Source organism: Xyrauchen texanus, chromosome 22 (genome assembly GCF_025860055.1).
Source record: "Xyrauchen texanus isolate HMW12.3.18 chromosome 22, RBS_HiC_50CHRs, whole genome shotgun sequence".
Taxonomy (NCBI): Eukaryota; Metazoa; Chordata; class Actinopteri; order Cypriniformes; family Catostomidae; genus Xyrauchen; species Xyrauchen texanus.
The window spans coordinates 15,499,768-15,525,796 of NC_068297.1; the positions used below are offsets into that span (position 1 = coordinate 15,499,768).

The 26,029-nt window shown below is 38.8% G+C and overlaps 2 protein-coding genes across 2 annotated transcripts in view; one reads left to right on the forward strand and one right to left on the reverse strand.

The window, feature by feature from the left end:
- The window catches only part of LOC127662871 (E3 ubiquitin-protein ligase pellino homolog 1), a 53,420-nt gene extending 27,391 nt beyond the window's left edge, over positions 1-26,029 (reverse strand). The window contains exon 1 of the mRNA XM_052154259.1: positions 25,642-26,029. The gene's annotated coding sequence lies outside the window, so the exon portion shown is untranslated. The remainder of the gene's footprint in view (positions 1-25,641) is intronic.
- LOC127662328 (uncharacterized) lies at positions 5,682-10,750 on the forward strand. The gene is made up of 11 exons (XM_052153453.1): positions 5,682-6,381; positions 6,711-6,807; positions 6,933-7,098; positions 7,295-7,571; positions 7,653-7,830; positions 7,992-8,068; positions 8,149-8,335; positions 8,713-8,835; positions 8,997-9,168; positions 9,325-9,473; positions 9,545-10,750. The coding sequence occupies exons 1-11, from the start codon at positions 6,100-6,102 to the stop codon at positions 9,679-9,681; spliced, it is 1,845 nt and encodes a 614-aa protein (XP_052009413.1). The 5' UTR covers positions 5,682-6,099; the 3' UTR covers positions 9,682-10,750.

Genomic DNA, 26,029 nt, shown 5'->3' on the forward strand with positions numbered 1-26,029 from the left:
GAACCACTAATCGTGACCACGAGGAGGTTACCCCATATGACTCTACACTAGCAAAACAAAATAAACCCATTTATGATGATACAAGACTCCGACGATTGTGCGATAAAATCTGGCTGACTGCACAAAATCCGTTACGTACTTGTTTTTTTTTAAAGACGTATTTTGAGTACTGCCATTGAACTTCATGTGAAATACTGTTCTAGTCAATGAAAGAAGAGGTTTGGGAGGCATTCATCCCTTTCGCCATCTTGTGGAGTGATTAATATTTCTTGGCATATATTATATTAATCAATCTTACTAGCTGTTTTATAGACAGCTTAATATTATATTACATTACATTTTTCATAGATACTTATTTTTTGATGTCTAAAGTAGGTAAATGAAAAACAACTATAGTGTATTCAAAAAGAATACAAGACTCCATCTTCCTAAAATGTATATTTATACTTTCAAATTAAATAAATTATATTATATATAGCGTAAGTTACATAGCTATGGCGATGAACACCTCTAAAAGCAGACCAAAATACATGGTACCTACAGTAAAACCATACCTGGCTAGCCACCGAAACCAGCTTCATGGTACAGGCCACAGGACACCACGTTAGCATTAAGCCACAACACAACCCTTAACAAGAGTTCCAAGCAGTGAGAAGTAGTGTCACAGGTTAACCTGTTGAATGTATAAACTTGGACTTACAAACGTACACCCATATCACTTGTACTGTACATTGCCGGCAAAATTAACATCTGTGTACACCAGGGAGGTGTTATGGAGTTTTTATTTTGTTCAGTCTAAAATTTGTTAGTGGAGTCAACTCTTAATAGTTTGTTTTCTTAAGTTTGTCACTATATTTCTAAAAGGACAAAATGCCAGAACATACAATAATTCATGTGACAATTACCTTTATTTTCCCACAAATCTGGTAGCAGTTAAACTTCCCAGTTCACACTTTGTACAACCAAACCCATAATCTGGGTCAAACTGCTTTTTAAAGCAACAGCCACATCACTTGCTGTGGAAGCTATCATTTTGGTGTGATGTCACAGGGGAGAATTAAACGAACCGTGTTTATTGACCATTTATTTTGTTGTTAAACTTTTTTCTGTTAATGGTGTGGTATTACCTGTTTGGTTGAGTGTTTAAATTATTTTATTTGATTGTTGTAAACTTTTTAAGTTTGTTTCTGTTAAATTGGTATGCCCTGTAGGTGGGGCTTTAGCCTATAAATAGGCTTGCTGGCTGAATGCATTCAGCTCCGATTGTGGATTGAGCAGTGTTGCCAATTTGGGCCATTCGGTTTAGCCAAATTAGCAAATTGTTGCCGTTTTTTCTTCTTTTTGTACAGTTTTTATTTATTTTTGTTTCCTCCTGCACTGTAAATATTTTTTCACCTTCCAATTAAACAACATTTTTGGATTATTCATCAACTTTTTTTACAGCACGTCATTTCCTTTTATAACTCAAACTGTATAGCCTCCTTACAAGTAGCAATCCAGACACATGCACACAATTCTGTTTCACAAGCAGAAACAGGCTAGGGCGGTTTCAGAGCAGAGATGTCGATTACTTTTTACACAGCTCAGCCCACAGCTTACATTAAAAACAAAAACACTGAAAATTGCTTGGCTGATTCAGCACTGGTGAGATGTTGCTATCATTCCTCACCAGCCTGAAGAAACCTTCAGTGTACACAGGCTCAGGCTGGGATTAAGGTCCAGTATCCAAGGCAGATTGGCTTCATCTCCACAACTGGAGGAGGGCAGGATCCTGCCTTTATGCGCCAGCTGTATCTGCTGTTCCCAGCCTGGCGGTTTACACCAGTAGCTGCCTGGCACCACCACACATTTCATTCCCTTTCTTTACTACTTTTCTTTCTATTTAGGCTTGTGGTCCAAACCAGACTGATTCTTTACTGATTCCATCTCCAGAAGAGGTCAAGAAATGTTTGAGTATCATCAATTCAAACCATCTTCAGTTTGGTCATGACATCATGGTTTTGCAACCAGCAACCCTGCAAGCTATCAATTCTTTTTACAGGAAAGCTTTTTAATCTCTTGCAAGGTTATTACAGACAACACAATTGATAAAATGTTTGAAAGGAGTGTTTTATAGACAACTTAAGGATCTGTAAATCAAACTAAGGGATCAGATACTGTATGACAATGTGTAGAAATTTAAACATACATTTTCAGCAATAATAAAGAAAAAAAATTTAAAAAATATATATAATTCCTTTGTATTCAGTATTACCAACAAAAAAAGAAACGTCCCTTTTTCAGGACACTGCATTTTAAAGATAATTTTGTAAAAATCCAAATAATGTCTGATTTATTTAAGCAATGTCCGTACTGTGAGACGCCTAAGACAGCACTACAGGGAGACAGGAAGGACAGCTGATTATCCTTGCAGTGGCAGACCATGTGTAACAACACCTGCACAGGATCGGTATATCACACCAGCGGGACAGGTACAGGATGGCAACAACAACTGCCTGAGTTACACCAGGAATGCACAATCCCTCCATCAGTGCTCAGACGGTCCACAATAGGCTGAGAAAAGCTGGCCTGAGGGTTTGTAGGCCTGTTGTAGGGCAGGTCCTTACCAGACATCAATTTCACCTATGGGCACAAACCCACCTTCGCTGGACCAGAAGGAATCATCGAAGGAATGACAGCTTGTCATTGTAGGCAATCTCAAATCTGTGCATTACAGAGAAGACTTCCTCCTCCCTCATGTGGTACACTTCCTGCAGGCTCATCCTGACATGACCCTCCAGCATGAAAATGACACCAGCCATACTGCTCGTTATGTGCTTTATTGCATGCGAAAAAGGAATGTCAGTGTTCTGCTATGGCCAGCGAAGAGCCCGGATCTCAATCCCATTGAGCACGTCTGGGACCTGTTGGATCGGAGGGTGATCATTATCCCCAGAAATGTGCTTGCAACTTGCAAGTGCCTTGGTGGAAGAGTGGGGTAACATTTCACAGCAAGAACAGGCAAATCTGGTGCAGTCCATGAGGATGAGATGCACTGCAGTACTTAACGCAGCTGGTAGCCACACCAGATACTGATTGTTACCTTTGAATTTTGCTTGCCATGGGACACAAAATGTGTTTTCAGAATATGCCAGAATATATAAAAAATTACCACCTCAAGAAGTACAACACAGGTTTTACAGCAGTGATGTCGAATGCTCATTGGCTCGTGACCTTTGCGACATGTCGTATTCTGCGATGTATATGTTTGAATGAGATGACAGCGCATTACAAAGTGCATCAGAAGCATATTTCCAGCTATTAATAACATAAATTCCACTCTCTACCACACAAAGCTATTTTATGACAAATTTTGTACTGAATTTTGACAATTTTCAGAATAAATGAATGTGATTAAATTGATCAGCCCCTTACATTTTTATATTCTTAATAAATAGTTTTGGTTAGGTTTAGGGGTAGGAATAGGGGCTGTAAAATATATATAAATTAATATATATTGTAACAAAAATTACAGTATTGCCACTGTAAATTAATCTAATGGTTACATCTTTTTATACTGTTGAAAAGTGGATGTTTAGATGTTGGGGTAGTGTTAGGGGATCTAAAATACCTATAAAACAGTAAAAATGTACAAATATATTTATAATAGATTTGTGTATTCAAATATATTAGTAACAGATTAGTCAATATCGTACATTTCTAAATACGTAAACATATTACATTTTACATGCTTTCAAAACGTCCATATTGTACTTCTAGTGCCTATCCAAGCATATAAAAATGTTACAAATATTAACATACAGATAGCTACATATATTAATGAGATCAAGCAGGTCGCTCTCATCTTTCCAGTCACATTGAAGCATTCAATGATTATGACAACTGTAATTCTGTGCTCTGTGAAGGGCATGTGAACAGTCAAATGAACTAGTCAAAATGTATTTGCCAAATGCAGCCCAAAACCATTCCGTTTCCCATGAGTCCATCTCAATGAGATGAAAACACAATATATCCCAGAGTAAGGAGGCATCTAATTAGCGTTAATATCCTATTTGCTCTAAATATTTCAAGCCCAAAAACTGATGGTGTCATTGCCCCTATCAGATTTTAGTGTTATGACTTTTACTCACACATTTACCATCAACGATTATAACCTTTGCACAGAACTTTATGTGGGTACATGTAGGCAACATCATGTGTGTAAAGAGAAAATATGTTCTTCATGAGAAAAGAACAATGATGACATTTCAAATCTGTAGCACAAAAAAATCCAGCAAATAAATGTGTTCACACTAAAATAGGTTATGAATCATTTCGCTTACATTACAAATGTAGAGTTTAAGTTTACAGTTATGGAGAGAGAAGTATAGTTTTAAATGTCAAGTCAAGTGGTTTTTATTGTCGTTTCAACCATATACAGTTAGTACAGTACACAGCAAAACGAGACAACGTTCCTCCAGGACCATGGTGCTACATAAAAACAACAAAGGACCAACACAGGACCACATGAGACAACACAACGAAATAAAATACCTAGATAAAATACCTATATATACCTATATAAAGTGCATGTGCAAACATGTGCAAAGTACGGGACAGTACAACAAATTACTGACAATGAACAGGACAATAGACACAGTGCAGCGCCGACCAGTACTCAGTACTCAGTAATGCAAAAAGTTTCTAAAAACGTACACATAACATACTATGAGATAGTGTTCTATGCACATAGCAGTTATTGAGGTAGCAGCCAGGTATAAAGTAACAATAATTAAAGTGCAACTCAGGACACGTGTGTGTGTGTGTGTGTGTGTGTGTGTGTGTGTGTGTGTGTGTGTGTGTGTGTGTGTGTGTGTGTGTGTGTGTGTGTGTCAAACCAGTCTCTGAGTATTGAGGAGTCTGATGGCTTGGGGGAAGAAGCTGTTACACAGTCTGGCTGTGAGGGCCCGAATGCTTCGGTACCTCTTGCCAGATGGCAGGAGGGTAAAGAGTTTGTGTGAGGGGTGTGTGGGGTCGTCCACAATGCTGGTTGCTTTGCGGATACAGTGTTTTTTGTAAATGTCTTTGATGGAGGGAAGAGAGACCCCCAATGTTTGTGATTATTATTATTTTCTTTTGTGTGTGTGTACTCATGTGTGACCACAGTGATGTTTGTTGAGTGTCTGGGTGGGGTTGGAGTGGGGTTAAATATTGATTCTGTGAATATATGTTTTACTTTTCATTGTTAACTGTTTGAATCAATAAAAAATGTTAATCAGAAGGTTTACGGTTTAAATACACTGACGTGCAAGCAAAACTGGGCAAACTTGCTGCTTTATTAAAGACCTGTTTGTGTGTGTAAACAGCCTGAAGTCCACTTCTGAGCTAGTAAAACCAGACCCAACCTAACCCAACTCCCATCACAATACCATAACATAACTCATGACAACACCCAGAATAACAACCTGCATTTAGACCTACACACAGTTTTCTCCCTGTATAAAGAGCTGGATGAGCTCATTAGTCCACAACTGATTTCAACTGCATTAAAGGGTAACTAAACCCTAAACCAACTTTTTTTAGTTAATGATCTGTAAGAATGGGGCTTTATTAGTACTGGTCATTGATTCAAGTAATTTTTTTTTGACATTTGTGTATAAAGTGTTTTAATTCTACAATATATGGTGTAAAAACGTCTTGAGTGCTGCCCTCTTCAGGTTGAACGGTGGCTACTGCAGTTGAATTTTCCTATTGGCTGTTTCGGTACTTCGTGACGCAAGCGGTGACAGCTGACGTAAGCAGGATCCAGCTCACCACGCCCTTGGTACGAGCTACCACGACCATGGCAGTATATAAACCATCTCGTTTCGTCAAAACCACTGTAGCGAGTCAGGAGTTGGAATTGCGAGTATTGAAAACGATCAGGATAGAGTATTTTAGCATCTATTTAGCATAGCATTTATATAGTTATTTAGATTATTTTGTGTAGCCTAGGTAGTTAATTAGCATATTTGTTAGTGTAGTATTGTTAGAAGCATAGTTAGTTAGTAGCATAGTATTGTGTCAGTTAGGATAGCTTCAAGTTAGCGTAGATTATCTGTATTTAGAACAGTGGTCAGGATGGTACGTAGTTGTAGTGTTGCTGGTTGCAACAGCACTGCTGGACTGTATTGCTTTCCAGCAGACTTGGAAATTAGGCGCCAGTGGTTGCATGTCCTTGGGCTGGAAGACCGCGAGTTCCCGCCTAGAGCTGTAGGAGTGTGCAAACTGCATTTTACGCGGGATTGCTTCAACGCAATGGAGGTGGAAATGGGCTTCTCCAAACAGCTCGCGCTGAAAAGCGACGCAGTGCCAAACGCTGCTCCTCCTGCATGGACTCCACCACCTCAGCGGCGTCTTGAGGTGAGTGATCATATATATTTGAATCACAATTTATGGTTAGGCTAAAGTTAATCCTCTGGGGTCGACAAACGCAAGGCAAAATATGAATATGCCTACAGAGCGCGCGCTATTGACATCAACTCGATAAAATTCATCATATTCATGTACATGTCGTCTTGCGACCGTGTGAGGAATAATAATAACATAATAGTAATACTCCTGGAGAAAATTACCTCAGAAGTTTGTGAGTTAATTAACGTTAACTAATAGTATTTATAAACATTTTAAAATCTCTAAAATTACTGAATATAAGACCGTAATTGTAAACCATAACACATTTTTTTTTTAAGCCTACTATGACCAGAGACATTGGGTCCCAGACTGAACCAGTCTGGTCCAGATCTGCAGGTGTGCAGGCTAACATGAAGCCAATGAGGAGAAGCAAAGGTGATTTTGAATACTATGGAGCTTTTGAATGTTTTTCATCATATAGTTAAGATTATATAATTTTGTTTTGTACTTTCGCTGATTATTGATAAAAAAATCTATTATTAATCTGTGCAGCCACCCAGGCCAGAATGCCAGGAGTGTGTCGTGTGACACAGGCACACTAATGGAGCCTTTTACAGACTGTCCCGGGGCAACCTCTACACCAATAAAGAGGAAAAGATGTGAGGTGTCCACTGATGACTCCAGCTACCATCAAGATGGAAGTGAGTGCACCATGAACAGTACAAGGTAATGCATTTAGTCCCGTTAGGTTTTTCAGTTAGGCTATATTTGAATGTTCTAATTTAGCAATTAACGTTACTTGTTTTTAAATACTTTTGATTTGTTGTCATTAAGTTATTTCTGATACATACACATTACATAACCAAATTATGATTATTTATGCTTTTATTTAAATTTGTTTTCTTTTTTTCCTTTTACATAGAGTCTTTAATGAAGTATTACCCCACAAAGTGACTAAGTACATTGTTTATGAAGATAAACTGCTGGAGCTTTTTAGAAGATGCCCTGTCTGCACCCGGAGTTTGGTTGTTTCACAAACAACCATTGGGACACTTCTCCGTGTCAAACAGCAATGTGCTTACTGCGAGTACTCCAGTGATTGGTCGAGCCAGCCAATGGTAAACAATATACCAGCAGGAAACCTACAGCTCTGTGCAGCTGTTCTGTTCACTGGCTCATCGTTTTGCCAGATATCGAAGGTGAGAGATAATAACATAAGCTGTCATATTTGCACATCACCCCTCAGGATATTATATGAAGATGTATTTTTTCTCTTTTAGTTCTTGGATGCCTTCAAAATCCAGGGGATCTCTGAGCCATGCTTCCACAAGCATCAGGCCAAGCTCCTTATCCCAACCATAAACTGGCAGTGGAAGATCGAGCAGGATAAAGCTATTGAAAATGCCATTGCTGATGGGGCTGTGACTCTTGGTGGGGACATGAGAGCTGATTCACCTGGTAATAAATAACTCATTAATTATATGTATGTGTATGTATATAGAGTCCAACGAACGGTTCAATACGAATACATGTATCGTTACACCCCTAATATATATATATATATTAGACTGCTGTCAGGCTTTGTTGACGTTGGCTTTGTGCAAATAACACAATTGTAGGACATTCAGCAAAATATGGCAGCTACACCATGATGGACCTCAAAGCCAATAGGGTCATAGACATCCAACTAGTCCAGGTAAACAACTACACAATGAAAACATTTTGTTATGTGAATTACTATATACTGTGCATTGATCTAAGTATTTGTGTTTGCAGAGCAATGAAGTTGGAAACAGCCAAAGAATGGAGAAAAAGGGATTTGAAAGAAGCCTGTCTCTTCTTGAGGAAAGAGGTGTTGTGGTCCAGTCTTTGGTGACTGATCATCACACAGGGGTACAGAAGTTTATGAGGGAGCAAAAAAAGGACATTAGACACTTCTTCGACCCTTGGCATATGGGAAAAGGTTAGTATTTTCAATAGAACGAAAACAGTACCAGTATTTCTAACGGAACATTTTTCAGTTAAAGTGGTAGACAATTATATGGGAAGATTGCACAAAGTGAACTTTTTAAGATGCCACAAAAAGGTTACTATATATCACAACTTATTTTTATCATATAGCCTATACTGAATGTTAGTCCACCACCTTGGTCTATAAAGTGCAGTGGGAAACGCTGATTACAGTAATTGTTTTTATTATTCTTTGTGTTCAGGGCTTGGTAAAAAAAATGGATGCCCTTAGTAAGGGTAAGGGACTGCAGGACGTGGGGCTGTGGAGAAAGAGTGTGGTCAATCACCTTTATTGGTCTGCGACCACATCAACATCTGGGGAGGAGGTAGTGGCCAAGTGGAGCTCTGTAGCAAACCATATTCAGAACATCCACTGCCACGAAAACACCCTGTTTCCTTCTTGTCTTCACGAGCCTCTGGTTGGTGATCAGACAAGACACTGGCTCAAACCAAGTAAGTACAGATAAGCTGTAACGCTAATGTATTTTATTTTGTAGTTGCGTCACTCTCTAGATTTATATTGAACTATCTTCATTACATCAAGTCAAAGTTAATCCAAATTATAAAACACTGTGATTAACTGTTGTATTAAGAACTTTAAATATTTTGTTTAGGCACAGCAGCATGTGAAAAATTCACAGCAATTTTGTTGTCACCACGTCTTCTTAAAGACATGCTCAAAATTAGTCCAGAATACCACACCTCTGGAATCGAGTGTTTCCACAGCCTCATTCTGAAGTTCTCAGCCAAAAATGTGGTGTTCTCCTTCAGAGGAATGTTGTGCAGGTAAACAAGCTAATGGATTACACATTTAGTGCTGCTTACTAAATACACTACAATTTTGTAACCTGTAAAAACAAATTTGTAACTTATTATAGTTATCTTAAGTCATGTTAGAGATCGTTTCATTATAATATTGATTCATGTATTTTTCCCTTTCAGACTACAGCTTGCTGCGATGCATTATAATGAAAATGCAGGCAGATCACAGGCATCCACTGCAGCTGGTGATCTGCGATACTCAATAGTTTTCCCAAAATTCAAGCATGGAGAATTTACAGTGAGAGCTCTGAAGAGCAATCCTACCACAGGTAACTTATACTTGTCTGAGTTATCTCAGAAAAAAAAAATAATATATATTATAATAATTCTCTTTCTGAAGGCTACATTGACAAATTAATGGAGCTGCTGTTCCACCATGTGGTTGAAGACCCTCAGCCGTACCTGGACTTCTCTGGACAAGTTTATTCGGCCCGACAAGGAGGAGGCAGTGAGCAGACACAGGTCAAGGTTCTTTAAAAACACATGAGGGTATACCCACTCTGACAGCTTGGACACACCTGTCTGTCATCTACAACATTCCAGAAAAAGCACTCTGAGATTTTACTTTGTTATAGAAGTTACCAGTGTGATTACTGACATGTTCTTTTCATGTATTCTTTAATGTCGGTGTGTGTGTTAGTCTGGTTACAGGTAGGACTGGGCGATAAAACGATAACGATAATTATCGCAATATAATTTTTACTAGTGATCTAAATGCATGATACTGGATGACTAATGGTTAATTTTAATAAAACTCTAAGTCAGAATATTACATTTTACCAAATAAAATTGAAGTTGTTAATTTTTTTTTAACCGATGTTACTGTTTTTGTTAATGAACATAAATTTAACTTAGTAAATCTGCATCCTAACTCAAGCTAATACTACTGTCAACTCACTGTGAAATATGCGTTTCGAGACAAAACATGTAATATTATTATTGCAGCCTGCACTGCAAACTGTGCTGAAGATACGTGCCATCACAGTCAGGCAACACAAACCTGTTTCAAGACTTGAAACAATATCCCCCATTAGCACACGCAGAAACTAAGAAATATATTTTTCTATTAAGATATTTATTTTGTTAAGTAAAAATGACAAATGTATTAATGTTCTACCTGAGATTTGTGAAATGTTCTGACAATAAAGAGTAGTTTAAAACCGCAATTAAAGCTCTGGTTTCTACAACTTTCACTTAGGGGCAAACATCTGCCTTAAAACTTGAACATTGACATTTATTGTGATTAATTATCGATATCGACTGATATAAAAAAAATTATTGTGATAATTTTTTGGCCATATCGCCCAGCCCTAGTTACAGGTTAAGGAACCACTTGCATTATTGGAGATTGACTGAGTTGTCCGTCTATCTGTATATGTGTGGAAAATTACTGCTTATCTATTTCTTAGCCAATGAGAATCATTCAACCTGTAAGCAATGACCAAGCTTAGACCTTGGAGATGGTATAACTGCTGTGATCTTTGTAACTGTAAGGGGGCGGCCTACGAACTCCTGTGTGAGTCTTGAAGCTGACTTCTGCTGATGAAACCGCAAACTATCTTCAGTAAAACTTTTCTTTAATTAATTATAATTCTGACTCCGGGTCTTCATTCTTCATATCTGGTTCTGGGTCTTTGACTGTATACCCCTTACAGTACATATTCATTTTGAGTTTTGTAGCTGATTTTCTTTTTTTCTTTTTTTTTTTTATTTGTGTAATGTGTAACTCCAGTTAAAAATGCTTCTTTATAATTCATTTTTATTTTATTTTTATTAAAAAAATATTCAATTCAGTGGGGGAAGGAAACCTCTGTATGGTCCTTCTTCAGGAAACTCTTCCCTGATCCGTGTCACAATGCAAGAAGGTATGACCACCCGAACGTGTTGGCCAAGGTACCCCCAACACCACCTAATGACATTACGATACGCAAGTTGTCTAAGCGCTGAAAGACAGGTAGTGCACATGTATGCTGAAGTGGAGGATACATTGGTTTTTAATCAATTATTCCATTTTGTTTTATATATAAAATGTAACCTTTCTTCCTGGAACTAACCTGTTTGTAACTGTCTCTTCCATCTCACCACATAACTGTACATAAGTGCCATAGACAGCTTGTAACACATATGGGTTTAGTGCTACAGGCTCAAAGCCTGGATGTGCCTTTACACAGCCCACTCCACCAATCTGGTCACACCTGTGTACTACCTACAACATGAGAATTGTTTATTACTACTTTGTTAGGATGATTTATTTAATATTTGGTATGTGGAGGTTGTGTTTTTTAAGGGTTCGTACAAGGTGCGAATGCCTGAACTTGAATTTGACTTGAAATTTATGAAATGGAACTTCAAATATTGAAAGACAATATGTGAAATTAGTGTTTCATTTTATTGATAAAGCAATCTTTTCACACAAAATCATATCTTTATCAGATAGGCTGAAGCTTTAGAACCATTTTGCATGGCTATGAGTGTGATATTGTTCATAAATATCCAAGTATATGATACAGCTTTCATTTTTCAGGTCAACAATATTCATGAGGTGGAAATCTGTTTGAATGCGATATCTTTGTCATAGTAACCTTTCAATTGTTAAAGTTTCCACAGTCATTGCATCTGCTACACTTTATTTTGTACCTTTATTTTATTTTGTTTATTTCTGTTTACCTATTTATCTGTATGAACCCTGGTTTTGTGTATAGTACTTATTAACTGGATTTAACACTCTGGTCTTGTCATATTTCATAGCTATACCTTGGGTATCTCCCTACAACAGACATTCTCTACCAGGGAAAGTGAGCTGCAGTGCCCACAGGTGCACCTGTTGAGACAGAATCATTTGTAATTGTAGAGGGACACTTGAAATAAATGGTTTTCGATTAATTATTAACACAACATCATACCAAAATTAACCTAAATGCATGGGTTTTAATTTTTTGATAGTTCCGTTAGCATTTGCTATAAGCATTAGCCTAATATAGCCATAATATAGCCATAATGCTAATGTTTTACCATTCAGACACTGGCCCCATTCTCCCTTGCGCGGCTGCTTCGCTAGCATCGTCGGATGCTGATCGCGATGCGGGAGTTAAAACCGCAGTTTGAGCCAGCGGCTCGAATTGATATGGCGCCGGCCCTGTGTCCACAGACAATTCACCCTCCTCCACTTCAGGTGAAGGTGGGGGAGAAAAGTCCTCAACTTCAAAAGACCGCTCCGTGGCATAGCTACTTGCGTCACTCTCCATTTTAGAGTCTGACAGCAGCTGTCAATTAATCCGTCACTACAGGTCTCAGGTGCACGCCCGCCCCCGCTCAGCCCCGCCCTCGGTTCGTCCCCTCTATCGCCGCTGGGGTCTGCCCACTTTTCTGGCATTTTTCAAATATTGCTAGAGGGTGGAGTCAGACTCTGAGCAGGGGTTTAGTTACCCTTTAACAAGACCAAATAAAATCAGACTCAGCCTGTAATAGCCTAACCATCAATAAGTCACTTGCACACACTTATGAGACAAGGAAATTCCCATGTTCACATTCAAACCACACATCTGTAAGAGTCTCCTTTTTTGAGAGTTCTTGAAAAAATTTCCACATCTGTGATTAAATAAGAAATCTAAAAGCACAGAGAGGTTCTAGCCTAACTTTGCTGTCAAGGGTGGTCTGAATTATGGCCTAACAGTGAGGAAAATTGCTTTTATGAATGGGTAGGATGTGGAAGCTTAAACAGTTCCCATCGAGAGATTAGGGGGATGCATCAGTGGCATCTGTGGTCTAAAATAAGAAAAGTTAAAATGAGAAGTTCAGATGGGAGGGAGGGACACATCTGTATCCAGCATGGGTATCTGGTCTGTTTGATACATGAGCACCACATGGTGCTCATGGAAACTGGACTGCACATGTGGTAGATCACAATAAAACTGCTGAAAGGGGGGGCCTGGGTAGCTCAGCGAGTATCGATGCGGACTAATCGACTTGCGAGTTAGAATCCTAAGCAGCCAAATTGGCCCAGTTGCTAGGGAGGGTAGAGTCACAAGGAGCAACCTCCTTGTGATCACGATTAGTGGTTCTCGCTCTCAATGGGGCACATGGTAAGATGTGCATGGATGGCAGAGTGTAGCATGAGCCTCCACATGCTGAGAGTCTTCGCAGTGTCATGCACAGCGAGCCACATGATAAGATACGCAGATTGACTGTCTCAGCAAAAAGAACTGCTGAAAGCAAGCAGGTGATCTCCACATGAGGAGGTACACAACAACTATGCACATTGACGATGATCTCTAACTTTCCAACACTCTACATTAGAAACTATTTGAATCAATAAAACACTGTTAACCAAGACTGTTTCACAGAAAACATCAGACATATCATCAAAATCTACATTTTGCAGATAAAAGCTAAGATTGCAAAGAAGAAATAGGTAGATGTAACTTAGATATCCAGAAGAGCGTGCAACATGTGCATTCCTGTGCACCAGTTATACAGAGCATCTTAAATGCCACACATACACATCTGCAAAAAGTGGCCTAAACTCAAGTGTCCCTTGAGACTCATGGGAAAAACAAAAATCAAAGCTTGTGAAAAAATGTCAGCATGGAACAACAAGCCTTTGAAGCTCAGAGACACACATCAAACGTTTCCTATATACCGCCCTGAAATGTTAAAAATCAGGGGTTTTCTAGGGCAGGGCAAGTGCTGACCCCACAAACACACTGGAAACAGAAGTGGGTGCCTTTTTTTTTTAATGTGGTTATGCTGCGCTGTACCTACAGAACAACACTAGGTTTTCATCCAAAAAAGAAGTTAGACACATGAATTTCTTTCTTCTGTGGAACACAACCAAAGATATTTTGATGGAGATATGATGTGAATATATCCACACAATGAGTGTCAATAAGGTCCAACACTTTCAAGCTCCAAAAAGGACAAAGGCAACATAAAGGTAATCCATACGACGCATGTTGATTAATACATGTCTTCTGAAGCGATGCGATCAGTTTTGGGTGAGCTTCAAATCCTGATAGAGTGTAGGAGACTGCAATATAAACATTTATAGTGAAAAAGGAGTGACATTTTGGACTCTTCTCCCCCAAAACCAACCGTACAATTATTTAAACTCATTTTAAAAGAAGATACATATAAGTACATTATAAGTACATTCATGAGAATGAACATAAGTTATCAGCTTCATGGGACAGACGTCTGAGGTCTGTGGATAATCTAAACAAGCAAACCCTGATGTTTTAGAAAGTGATGAGATATACTTATTAGTCAGAGACAAACGGCACCAGAGAGGCCTAAGAGAGACCTGCTGATCATAAGACGAGGGTAAGAGAAACTGATAACTCTAGGAAAGTTTGAACAGTTGCCACATTTCTAAAAGGTGGAATTGAATTAACTGTCATATAAGACCAGACCATTCGCATTTACTAACACGCTCTTTTTTTCCACCTTCCATGATGCTTGTTAATTTCCAAAGTAAAATTTTTATAACTTATAAAAAACTGTTCCTCACAAACACAAACAAACACACCACACTATGGCCATTTACACAGTGCTGAGCTTGCAGGATAATTTACTTTAAGCTTTCTTTAAGAACAAAGGGCACATGGAATCTGACTTATGTTCTGTTTATAAACACTCAGCTCAGGCCAGTGTGTTTGTTTAATGGACGGATCAAAGTGCTCAACTCAAGTTTAAGCATAAGAAGAAAGGCTAGGGTATTTCTGTTTTTCAGTCTTGTGCACAGTCGAGCGATCAGCCTTTCAAAGTATATTATTTTGACCATGAGCCCATATGGAGGCGCATGTGCTGACGCAAACTGTCTTTGGGTCCAAAAAAAACTGGGCTTCACGCTAACCTTCATGCATGCTGTGTTGATGACAAAAATTGCGTCACGCAGAAAACCGAACTAGACTATTTTGGCCTTAAGATGTGCCTATGGTCCCGCATGCACCACACCGCACGCACGAAGCGAGCCACAGTGACACCGGCAAAAGTGGTAATGATTCTGAATGCGTCAGAAAAAACAAAATTTTGTTTATTTATAGAGAGAAATGCACATTAGGGTTGTGCCAACTGACGATGATCTCGGGGATAGATGTCAGAGTGATTATATACACATACATACATACATACACTACCGGTCAAACGATTTGAAACACTTGCTTGCTGGACAATCTGGGATGTCCTGAAGCCTTCTTCATTGCAGTTGAACCTCTCTCCTTGAAGTTCTTGATGATAAAAACGCCATTCCAGTGTGTATGAGAGGCATAAATGTAGCAAATTTAATGCATTTTCAAATGAAAACATATTAGCGTGGATGTGGACTGGGAATACAACCTCAGTATCACCATTCAGCTCTCTTAGCTCACAAAGAAGTCTTTAAATGTGCATTTCAATTAGGGCTGCAACCAACGATTATTTTGATAATCAATTAATCTAATGATTATTAGAACGATTATTTGACTATTCTGCAATTATTGCAACGATTATTCATTAGCTCTTAACCGATTATTCAGCTTGTGCCCATCTTAAAAGGTTGTATTAAACATGCTTACTAACAATAAAGAGTAAAAAATAATGTTTTAAAAATACAAAAATGACATTCACTAAATTAAAGGGAATCCTATCGTCATCAAGTGTTTTTGTCTTGTTTTCCATTTAAAATAGTCTAAAAACCTTAAATCAAGATACATGAAGCAACATATAAGATATTTAGACTTGCTTTAAGAGGATGTATCTTAAATATAAGTGCATTTTGTATATATTTATTTCACTTGGTTATACTTCAAGTGCAGTAAAGACAAAACATACTTGCATTCAAGATCTACTCAAGATCTATTCAATAAAAGCAAGTCTAAATATGTCATATGCTGATTCTCAGGTGAATATTTTTTAAAAGGGTTTTTAGATATTATAAAATATATTCAACATTCTCAAATAAAAAAATATTTCTGCAGTATAGTTCCTAAAGAAAATGTACCTTGTTTTAAAAGGAGTTTTAGATATTTATATTGGAAAACAAGCCAAATAAAAAAACTAATCAAAAATGTATTTTATTGCAGTGTATAATGGGGTGAAGACTACCCTTGCTCACCTTTCTGTCCACTTTTCTTCATGATAAGATACACACAGTGACACATATATTATGATTCAATAAGTCACGAGCAATCACGTTATAATCTAGCTGCATTAAGCACACTTGAAGGATGATCATTCCCATGCCAGAGTGTGCCTCAGCCGGGTTCAGTTTCAATCTATCCCCCTTAGATCGAGACATTTGCCCAACTCATAGAAGATGCGCTGAAAGCACAGAGTTTCGGACTTTGTAGTCATTTACATGAACTGCTTCCGTATTACCTGAACTTTAATTAAGCTATAACACATTAAATATAACTGCATTAAAGACGTAACACCGGGGTGTTTCCTTTAAAGAGCTCTGGCTCCGCTTATTCTACAATGAGAGTGCTTCTGAATTTACTTATTTGGTATTTTTGCATTATAATTCCCTCATACTTTGTGAGCTCCATCACCTGAAGCTGTTTGGAAAGTTTAGAGTGCATCTGGACTGCGAGCGGTGTAATTCTTCCTCTCCTCAGTCAGGCGTGAACTGCAATGCTGCTCTCGCGCATCATTAGAGTTTAATGTGATCTCATGTTACGGTAAATGAGATCAAACAATTATTCGACAATGCCGATTTTTGTTCAGTATTGACACATTTTCAATAACGGCAACTAATAATCTCAGCTCTAGTTTCAATTGAATTTGTGTAGTGAGGAAACTGAGAGTTCTGCATCAACACACACATACACACCTTCCATCTGGTACTGATTACACCACAAAGGAAGAGACCACTGCAATGCCCCACCACACATATCTGAAACGGACACAAAACTGGGAGTCCTTTGCTAATAAATTGTGCCACAAGAGCCTTTCACATTTCCCAGGGATCTCACTTACTAACCCAAAGTAACTTATTCACAAGAATTATTTACATTAAACATTTCCGCAGAGTGAAAAACAATAATTATTGTTGTACATTGCTAAACAAACTCAAGTTTCATAAATAGACAAATTATTTATATATATTCAAATTGAGAGAGAGTGGCAAGTACGGAGTCTGAAACTGAAGATTAGAAGGACTTTTTGCAAAGGCAAAACACAGTAGCTAAATGTTTTGTTACAATTCAGTTAGTTATGCCCAAAAGTGGATCTTTCCGGGTTGTGGACAATGAGTCTCAGTTGCCTCCACTTCAATCCTATCACGTGGCTCGCTGTGCATGGCACCACAGAGAATCAAAACATGTGGAGGCTCATGCTACTCTCCGTGATCCACGCACAACTTACCATGCACCCCACTGAGAGCGAGAACCACTAATCGTAACCACAAAGAGGTTACCTCATGTGACTCTACCCTCCCTAGCAACTAGGGCTGGGATAAACGATAATTTTTTTTAAACGATTAATCTAGCGATTAATTTTTCCGATGCATCGATTAATCTAACGATTCAATTTTTTTCAGTCCGATTCGATTTCGATTCGATTAATCGACTTGTGACGACACCGGTAATACCGGTTTCATCGGGGGTGGGGGTGTATAAAATGTAAAAAAAGAAACATTTGCCGGTAGTTTGATTGACTGGCGATCTGATCAATCAATCATAATACGGCATTTTTGTCCAACAAAATAGTCAGGGGAGAGAAGTTTAACGTCGGTGGATTTGAATTTGAATAATGGATTGTAGGCTACTGTACTGACGTCTTTCCGCGGTTAAAACAACAGTCCTTCTGATGTAGGCTACATTCATGTTTAGCCTATTTGATGCTATAAATTAACCAAGGAAAAGACGATCGGTTCACGAGCAGCTTTAACTGAGGCAATCGGTCACGACACATTAAAGCGCCACAAAATAGTAGGCCTATTTATGGTTTAATTTTCTTTGAATGACCAAATTTGAAAGTTGAGACTTTATTAAATGAAAACTTTAGGTGTCGACAACGTATTATAGCCTACTCCAACATCGAGTGCAAAGTGGGGAGTAGAAAAAAAACTTACGGTGCTCTGTCATCTGCAGCTGCAACCGGGTGCCGCCTCTGGTGCATTGCCGTGGTGCTAGAATGGAAGGCCATCTCCATTTTGCAAAGACGACATATCACGGAAATTTTTCCTTTTAAATTAAAGAATTCCCATACTTTAGAGGAACGAGTGCATGCCGCCTTGCACTTCTGATAGTCTGAGGAGCCACTCGTGTTGCTACTATTCGCCGGCGCCGCCATCTTTGTTTTGGGTCCGACGAATCGATGCGCATATTTTGCAATTTGCTTAGGAGACCTGGCTGGAGTTACTCAGCACACCCTGGATACGAAATTGTGACAACAGGGGTGGAAGTCAGCGTCGATACTCGCTGAGCTACCCAGGCCCACCTGATATTTCAGAATCTTTTTTTCCATTTTCTCCCCTTTTCTTCCCAATTTGGAATGCCCAATTCCCAATGCGCTCTAAGTCCTCGTGTTGGCGTAGTGACTCGCCTCAATTCGGTGCCAAAGGACAAATCTCAGTTACCTCCGTGACCGAGACAGTCAATCCACGCATCTTATCATGTGGCTTGAGCGTGTTACCGTGGAGAAATAGCACGTGTGGAGGCTTCAGGCTATTCTCCGTGGCATCCACGCATAACTCACCATGCACCCACTGAGAGAACCACATTATAGTGACCACGAGGGGGTTCATCTAACATGACTCTACCCACCCTAGCAACCAGGCCAATTGGTTGCTTAGGAGACCTGACTGGAGTCACTCAGCACACACTGGATTCAAACTCGCGATTCCTGAGGTGGTAGACAGCATCAATACTCCCTGAGCTACCCAGGCATTTCACTTCCTTAAAATGAAGTAGCGATCCTAACTGACCTAAGACCTAAGACAATGTTTTCTATGATTGATGTCAGGAATTGTGAATAACTGAGTTATTTGGCTAAGTATGTAAACTTCTGACTTCAAATGTATCAAGAAGGAATCTGTTACAAACAGCAATCAAGATGAATCAGTGTTAAAAAGGCAGTAAAAACGGCTTACTCTTAAGTGAGTGTGGAACGGACAGATGAAGAGAAAAGTGAGGGGGGGGTTCTAGGCTTCAGTTTCAGGAGTTTTTAATTATTCAATGACATGAGCGCTGAGCAGAAACCAGAGAGAGAGAAAAAGACAAGACTGTGACAATGAATTAACCATGCGGGCACACACACAGCGCACATATACATGCATCCATGGAGACACACAAAGTATTGAGTCATGGAGCCATGTTTGTGCATCTCAGACAAAGGCTAGCAGGCCAAACACACATCTAAAGAACCACTTCCTTCCCAGGAGAATACAATGCAATCTTCCCAGAAACTGTCAAATTAACCCAATGATTCAGTATGGTGGGCATAGTGAGAAGAGGGGGAAACGCTTTAGATACATCCACCCAAAAAGAAAAAAGGTCATTTTTGAGAACTGTGGTGTGTGAATGAACAAGTAAAAAGGATGACTATAAAGCTGTTCTTGATACTCCCTTAAAAATGCCAGTCGACTGCTTTTTTTAGAGCTGAAGAGTATAATTTCTGGGCCACTAGCTGCACTAAACGGAATTGGCAAAATAGGAACCATTTACAAACAGGTTTCCCCAAACACTCCCCGTTGGTGGGACAAACACCTAGTCCAGCTCCAAACTCACGCCATTGTTTGAGTTAATGTTTTTATAGCATCACAGAGCCACAGTGTTTACATATTTTAGGGAAATCATCCTACTAATGACTTATAGGTGTCTCTGCATAGAAAGCTGAGATTTTATAAAGTATTTTAACATCAACTTAACTTTTTGTTGTAATTTCGATCATTTAGAGGATCTTCTAAGTGATTTGCATTCCAGATACTCAGTATTCCGGAGCTCATCGTTCTGTTGGTTACAGCTTTGACTGGCAGGGACTGACCTCTCAGTCTCCATGACAATAACTCATTTACAGACCACAGTGGTCAGCTCTGGCTCTCCCCACAGGAAGTTGGGAGAAAACAGAGGCTTGTGATGGGGGTTGGTGTGTCCTTCAGGTCACATAAGCGGTCTCGTCTTTCAAACCCCATTTAGAATTTAGCTGCTCGGAGCAAAACCCCACAGAAAGTAAGAGTCATAGCAGGACATAATATCTAACACAAACCATATACACAGAGTTAAATCATGTGTTGAAGAAACACAATCAAGTTATACAGTTACAAGCCCTCCAACCACACACAAACCCACACACACATACACCCCTCCAGAAATAGGAACTTTAATGTAAACAAAATACCAGGAACAGTTTGGGTTACAGTTATTGTGTTAAAGAAAACTACAAATACAACATAACATTTCTCAGCGTTCACAGGTACTGGGACTCCAAGCTTTCACAACATCACAGGTCTGAAGTAGCCTGTCAGCACATTAGAGCATGTGAGAGAGAGTTCTTCCTGCTTTCTTTTCCTCTGAGGTGCCCACTGTCTGACCTAGTTTCCACAATATACGTCATTCTCAAAACTTTATTGTGTAGACTCAAAGTAGCCAAAAGGCAGCATCGGCTAAAGAATATAACTGATGAACATCTCTATGCATTCAACAGTATATCTTTATTTGTTATAGTATGTAATATCAAATCACAGACTGAGATGATTCTGATTCAACATCTTAATTTCACAGGAAAAAATGGACATTAGTGGTTAATGTGGTGGAAGGTCTACCAAAACACTATTGTAATGCTGAGGTTTGTCACTGTTTTCCGAAAAATCATTGTGATCGTTCTTCAAAACAAAAGCCGCAGAGCTGGAACATAAATTATTCAGTTAAAAAGTGAGCAACATCTCATTTGCACAATTCTACATGAGTTTTAAAACCTACAAAGTGTTGAAAAACTGGCACAACACTGGTTGTTTGCCATCACGGACTTAAATCTGTGTAGCAAGCAGACAGAAGTTATTAACCACTAAATCTACTTTCAAGATATATTCCCTAGATATAAGCTACATTCCCTATGTAGTCTAATAAACAGAAAAAGTCAGAAAGTTTCTCAGATATCTGATCCTCAGTCCAGCCTTGCTGCAAACAGATCACGGCTCATGAGTAACGAGTGTCTCAGCGTAAGAGGGCTGGTCTAGGAAAAGCTCCTTCTAATCCATGCCCTGCAATTAAGAATATTTACAATCTAAAAGTCTGATCCTAGACAAGCAGTGACTAAATATTAGGGGTGTAATGATCCACCAATCAAAATTGATGCATCGATCAATTAACCAACGATGCTATGCCATCGATACAATGCGTAAAGTTCGATGTTGGAATGCCCAATTCCCAATGCACTCCAATTTCTTGTGGTGGTGTAATGACTCGCATCCATCCAGGTAGCGGAGGACAAATCTCGTATCTGAGACCATCAACCCACAACCCGGAGACATAGCGTGTGTGGAGGCTTCGCGGAATCCACACACAACTCGCCACGTGCCCCACCAAGAGCAAACCACATTATAGCGCCTGCAAGGATGTTACCCCATATGACTCTACACTCCCTAGCAACCGGGCCAATTTGGTTGCTTAGGAGACCTGGCTGGAGTCAATCAACATGCCCTGGATTCAAACTTGCGACTCCATGGGTGGTAGTCAGTGGTAACGCGCTCAACAAGCCACGTGATAAGATGCGCGGATTGATGGGCTTAGATGCCGAGGCCAGCACCACGATTGAGGCGTGTCACAATCCCATCAAGAGGACTTCGACCGCATTGGGGATTGGGCATTCCAAATTGGGGAGAAAAGAAAGGATGTACCTTTATTTTAATGCTTTAATGCCAGCCACGTCCGTACTCATTTCCGTCATGTGATGCAGCAAATTTATGGTATCAATCTCACTTTATAAGAGCAAAATATGCTTCTCACGTGAGACATGTATGGGCGCGGAGTAGGGCTGGGCGATAAAACGATCTCGATATGACATCGCGATAATATTTATTTAGACTACGATGATAAACTTTTGACATGTTTACTCGATATGGATAGACCTAACAGCCTATTACAAAGCAGAGATAAACGGACAAGAGCCAGTCAGAATGCAGATTTTGGCTTGTGCGTCTAAGTACACGCCCATTTGCTAGCAGAGCACTGTTTGAGCAGTGAAGAAAGTGAATGTAAAGAAAAAATGAGTGGAAACGACAAACGCGAAAGCGACGGTGAAAGTGAACTCGAACTATCTTCCAAAGCTCAGGAAATTGTTGACAAAAAAGGTAACAAGACGTCAATTATATGGAAGTTGTTTGGATATCTGAAAAGCGACGAAGCGCAAATAAAGACGGTCTGCAAAATATGCCGTCGGTCGGTGATAACCAAGACGGGAAACACAACAACACCTACACAACAAACCTTTTCAGTCACCTGAAAAGGTACCATCCCAGCGACCACACCGAGAGTATGAAAATGCGGGCCCATGTTAATGTTACTCTGTCCTCATATGATATGATGAGCACTACCTAAAAGGTGTTGCATAGTGACTGGTTTACAATGTTTACATTTTGCACTTTTTACTCAGATTTCTACCTCTAAAACATTTGAGATATATAAAACCAGTACACAATTAATATTTTATTTATCTGACAGTTAAGTACTTAAATCTGCCAGGGACTTTGTGGTTCACTTGTTTACATTTGTTGTCTTGGTAGTACCTCTACAAACATTTTGAAATGTTTGCTGCCCTGCCAAAGAAATTTGATGTGATAGTACTGTAGTCACAGCTTTTAGTTTTATATTTTATAATAAGTTACAAGGCAAGCTAACTTGCATTGTTTTGTCAAGGCAGATAAAGCATGTTTGCTAAAAGTAAAATGTTAACATTTAGATTTAAAGTTTATCAATATTCTTTTATAACAAAATATATTCTCAACCAATCCATGTTTGCACAGTTAAATGTTTGCATTGTTATTTATTTATGTTAATAAACTATAAATATCAACAACTATTGAACCTTCTGGTTTCTTCAGGCGTCATTATCAGTATACTTTTCAAACGGGCAGCATTATTAAATTATATATCGTAACAAATATTGATATCGATCAATATGGAAAAAAATATTGTGATAATATATTTTGCCATATCACCCAGCCCTAGCGCGGAGTGACTGAAGTCACATCTACAGGGCTGCGAGCTCTGGTGACAGGATAGCATGGAGGAGTTCACATGAGTGATTAAATTGGGCTTCCCTCAATATCATGGCACATGCAACACATTTGATTTCTGAATGAGAGTTTTCGCTTTTAAAGCACTTTGGAGCAATTCAACTATGTCAAATGGCTAAAGAGCCCTGATATTCAGAACAGAGTCAACGAGGTACAGAGAAAATACCTGACCTGCAACTTACTAACATTTATCACAGTAAACTGTAACAGAAACTTTCAATACAACTGTGGAAATTGTAGCCAAGAATAGCACATACTCTCCTGTCATGGGTATTCTGGATTAAAAGACTTGCTTGACAGTTGTACTGATGACAAATTGTCACTGTAGTGTTTAACTCATCAGGAAATGAGCTGTCATCAAACGATTGGTGATCACTTGTATGTGATTGTATGACTATTTGTGTGTGTGTGTAATATATATATATATATATATATATAAACACATTTTTCCCCTGTATTAACTGAAGTACCTTATTTTGTTTTGGATGTCGTAATATGGATACTGGATTTGCAATTTTCAGGGAGCTCAATAAAATATTGAAATTATATTTTGGTTGCATTTTTTACATAATAAATTGTTCATGCAAAATAGGCATATAATATTGATTGCAGGCACCTTAATAGAATAAAACCAAAATCGTGGCACACTTTTGAGGTATCTGCAAACATCAGTTAGTTGGCTAAGAGAATCGATACAAGATCGTATTGTGATGAAACTGCCGATATACCCCCATACTAAATATACAGAAAGTGATACAGAGGGAGATAATTTTACACTAGAGCAGAGTTGATGAGTCTGTAGGCTAGCACACTTGAGGGAATATGTTAAATATTCCCATGTTACATAAGGCAACTTGTAGACGTAGACAAAGACAAACAGCAGATCCAATCACAAGTACAACAACCCCAAAGCGTTGCACTAGTAACACTTCCAAGGAAAAAAGCAAAGAAACTACTTTAGAAAATGTGAGTCACTTATAATTGACAGCTAAATTGTGACACAAATTCAAAAAGAAAACATATCCTTTCTTGACAGTAACTTTACTCAACAAAGCAGAAGCCTTCAAGATACAATCAGCACCGATGTTCTCCTACCAAGACACTCAAGGACAATTTACCTAACAAACAAATTTACTTGACAAGCACAAGTAGCACAAATCGGAATCCTCTCCAGCCCCAGCATAACAAAAAAGTGTTTAAAGCACATCAACCTGAAAGATTAATAAACCTAACAAAACACTACCATCTAATGACTTTAATACGCTTTATTATACTGCTTTATGATTTACATTTCAACAGTGTGATACTAGAAGCAATAAAATGACAATAAATGATGTATTCACGTGTGTTAAACCATTGATTGTCCCAATAAATAATTGAGATGTAGCAGCACCGGGTGGTACCGAAGTGGGGGGGGGTACTGACTGACGTTAGTACGGGGACGGGACAAAGGCCACATTGGGTAGGACCAGATGTACGGTCTGCCTATGCAAATTACTCTAAGCGTTTAAATACATCAGCAAAGAACAATTAAACGTCTATAACGAGCCCACAAAAGCCAATGCAAATTCTGGCCATAAAGTATATGGAGTGCATTGCTTTCAGCGACCACGTTCTGAATTAGTATGAATCTCCATTGTCTTGTCTCAGGGCAGTCCAATCAAGTTTGGACTGAAGCCTCTGCATTATCAAAATAAAAATGAATCAAATTGTAACATTTCCTCAATCTATAGATTTCATATTGAATTGTATATTGCCATTACTGACTATAATTATTGCTACTATTGTTTTTTTGGCAATAATGTGTTTTATAGTTAGTATCTATTTCTATCCGGTCTGTAAATGTAAAATAGACAAGCTTTTAAGAGCAATATAGAAGGGAGTACTTAAATGACCCTGCTTCAGTCACACAGTCAGCCTTCACAAATGTCAATCGGTTTTAGGAGAGACACCCCAATCAAATATTTCAGATAGAACTGAAACAATAATCGTTTACAGAATAATAAATAATCTGGCTACTGACAAACTAACTAACAGATTGAAACCACAATATTATTGTTTAACTTTAAACGGGTCGTTGGATTAAAAACAGCATAATAACCCAACGACCTTTTTGACAAATAAAAGACAACATTGAACGTGTCATAATCGCAAGGAGGCATGCCTGCATTTTGAAGAAACACTGGTGTAGTTGTTTATTTTTGTGATGAACATGAGATACTCACGGCGGTGCTGATGTGGGTCTTTTCCGAGCCACGAACAAAGAGCTGCTCTGTTAGCACAGGTTTAGCTACAACCGCTGTCTGACTGAAAAAAAAAATGAAACGAACTAAAAAATAAATCACGGAACGAATAAATAATGGGGAGCTCGCGATGGACAGAAGAGTCTCGCGAGGCTAACTTGCTAACAAAGGCAGGTGTAAAGAGTTCTTCACAAATGTAATACAAAACACGCTCTTTGCCGTTATATAGTTAGTGTGATCAAAAGAGTATCCGATTAGGAAGAAGAACAGATGATTTCGTTAAAAAATGATGACTGTAAAATGGTGTTGACCGCCGGCTGGTTCACTACCACAGTAAACCGACTGAGGTGTGTTTTGTGTTGTAGTGGCT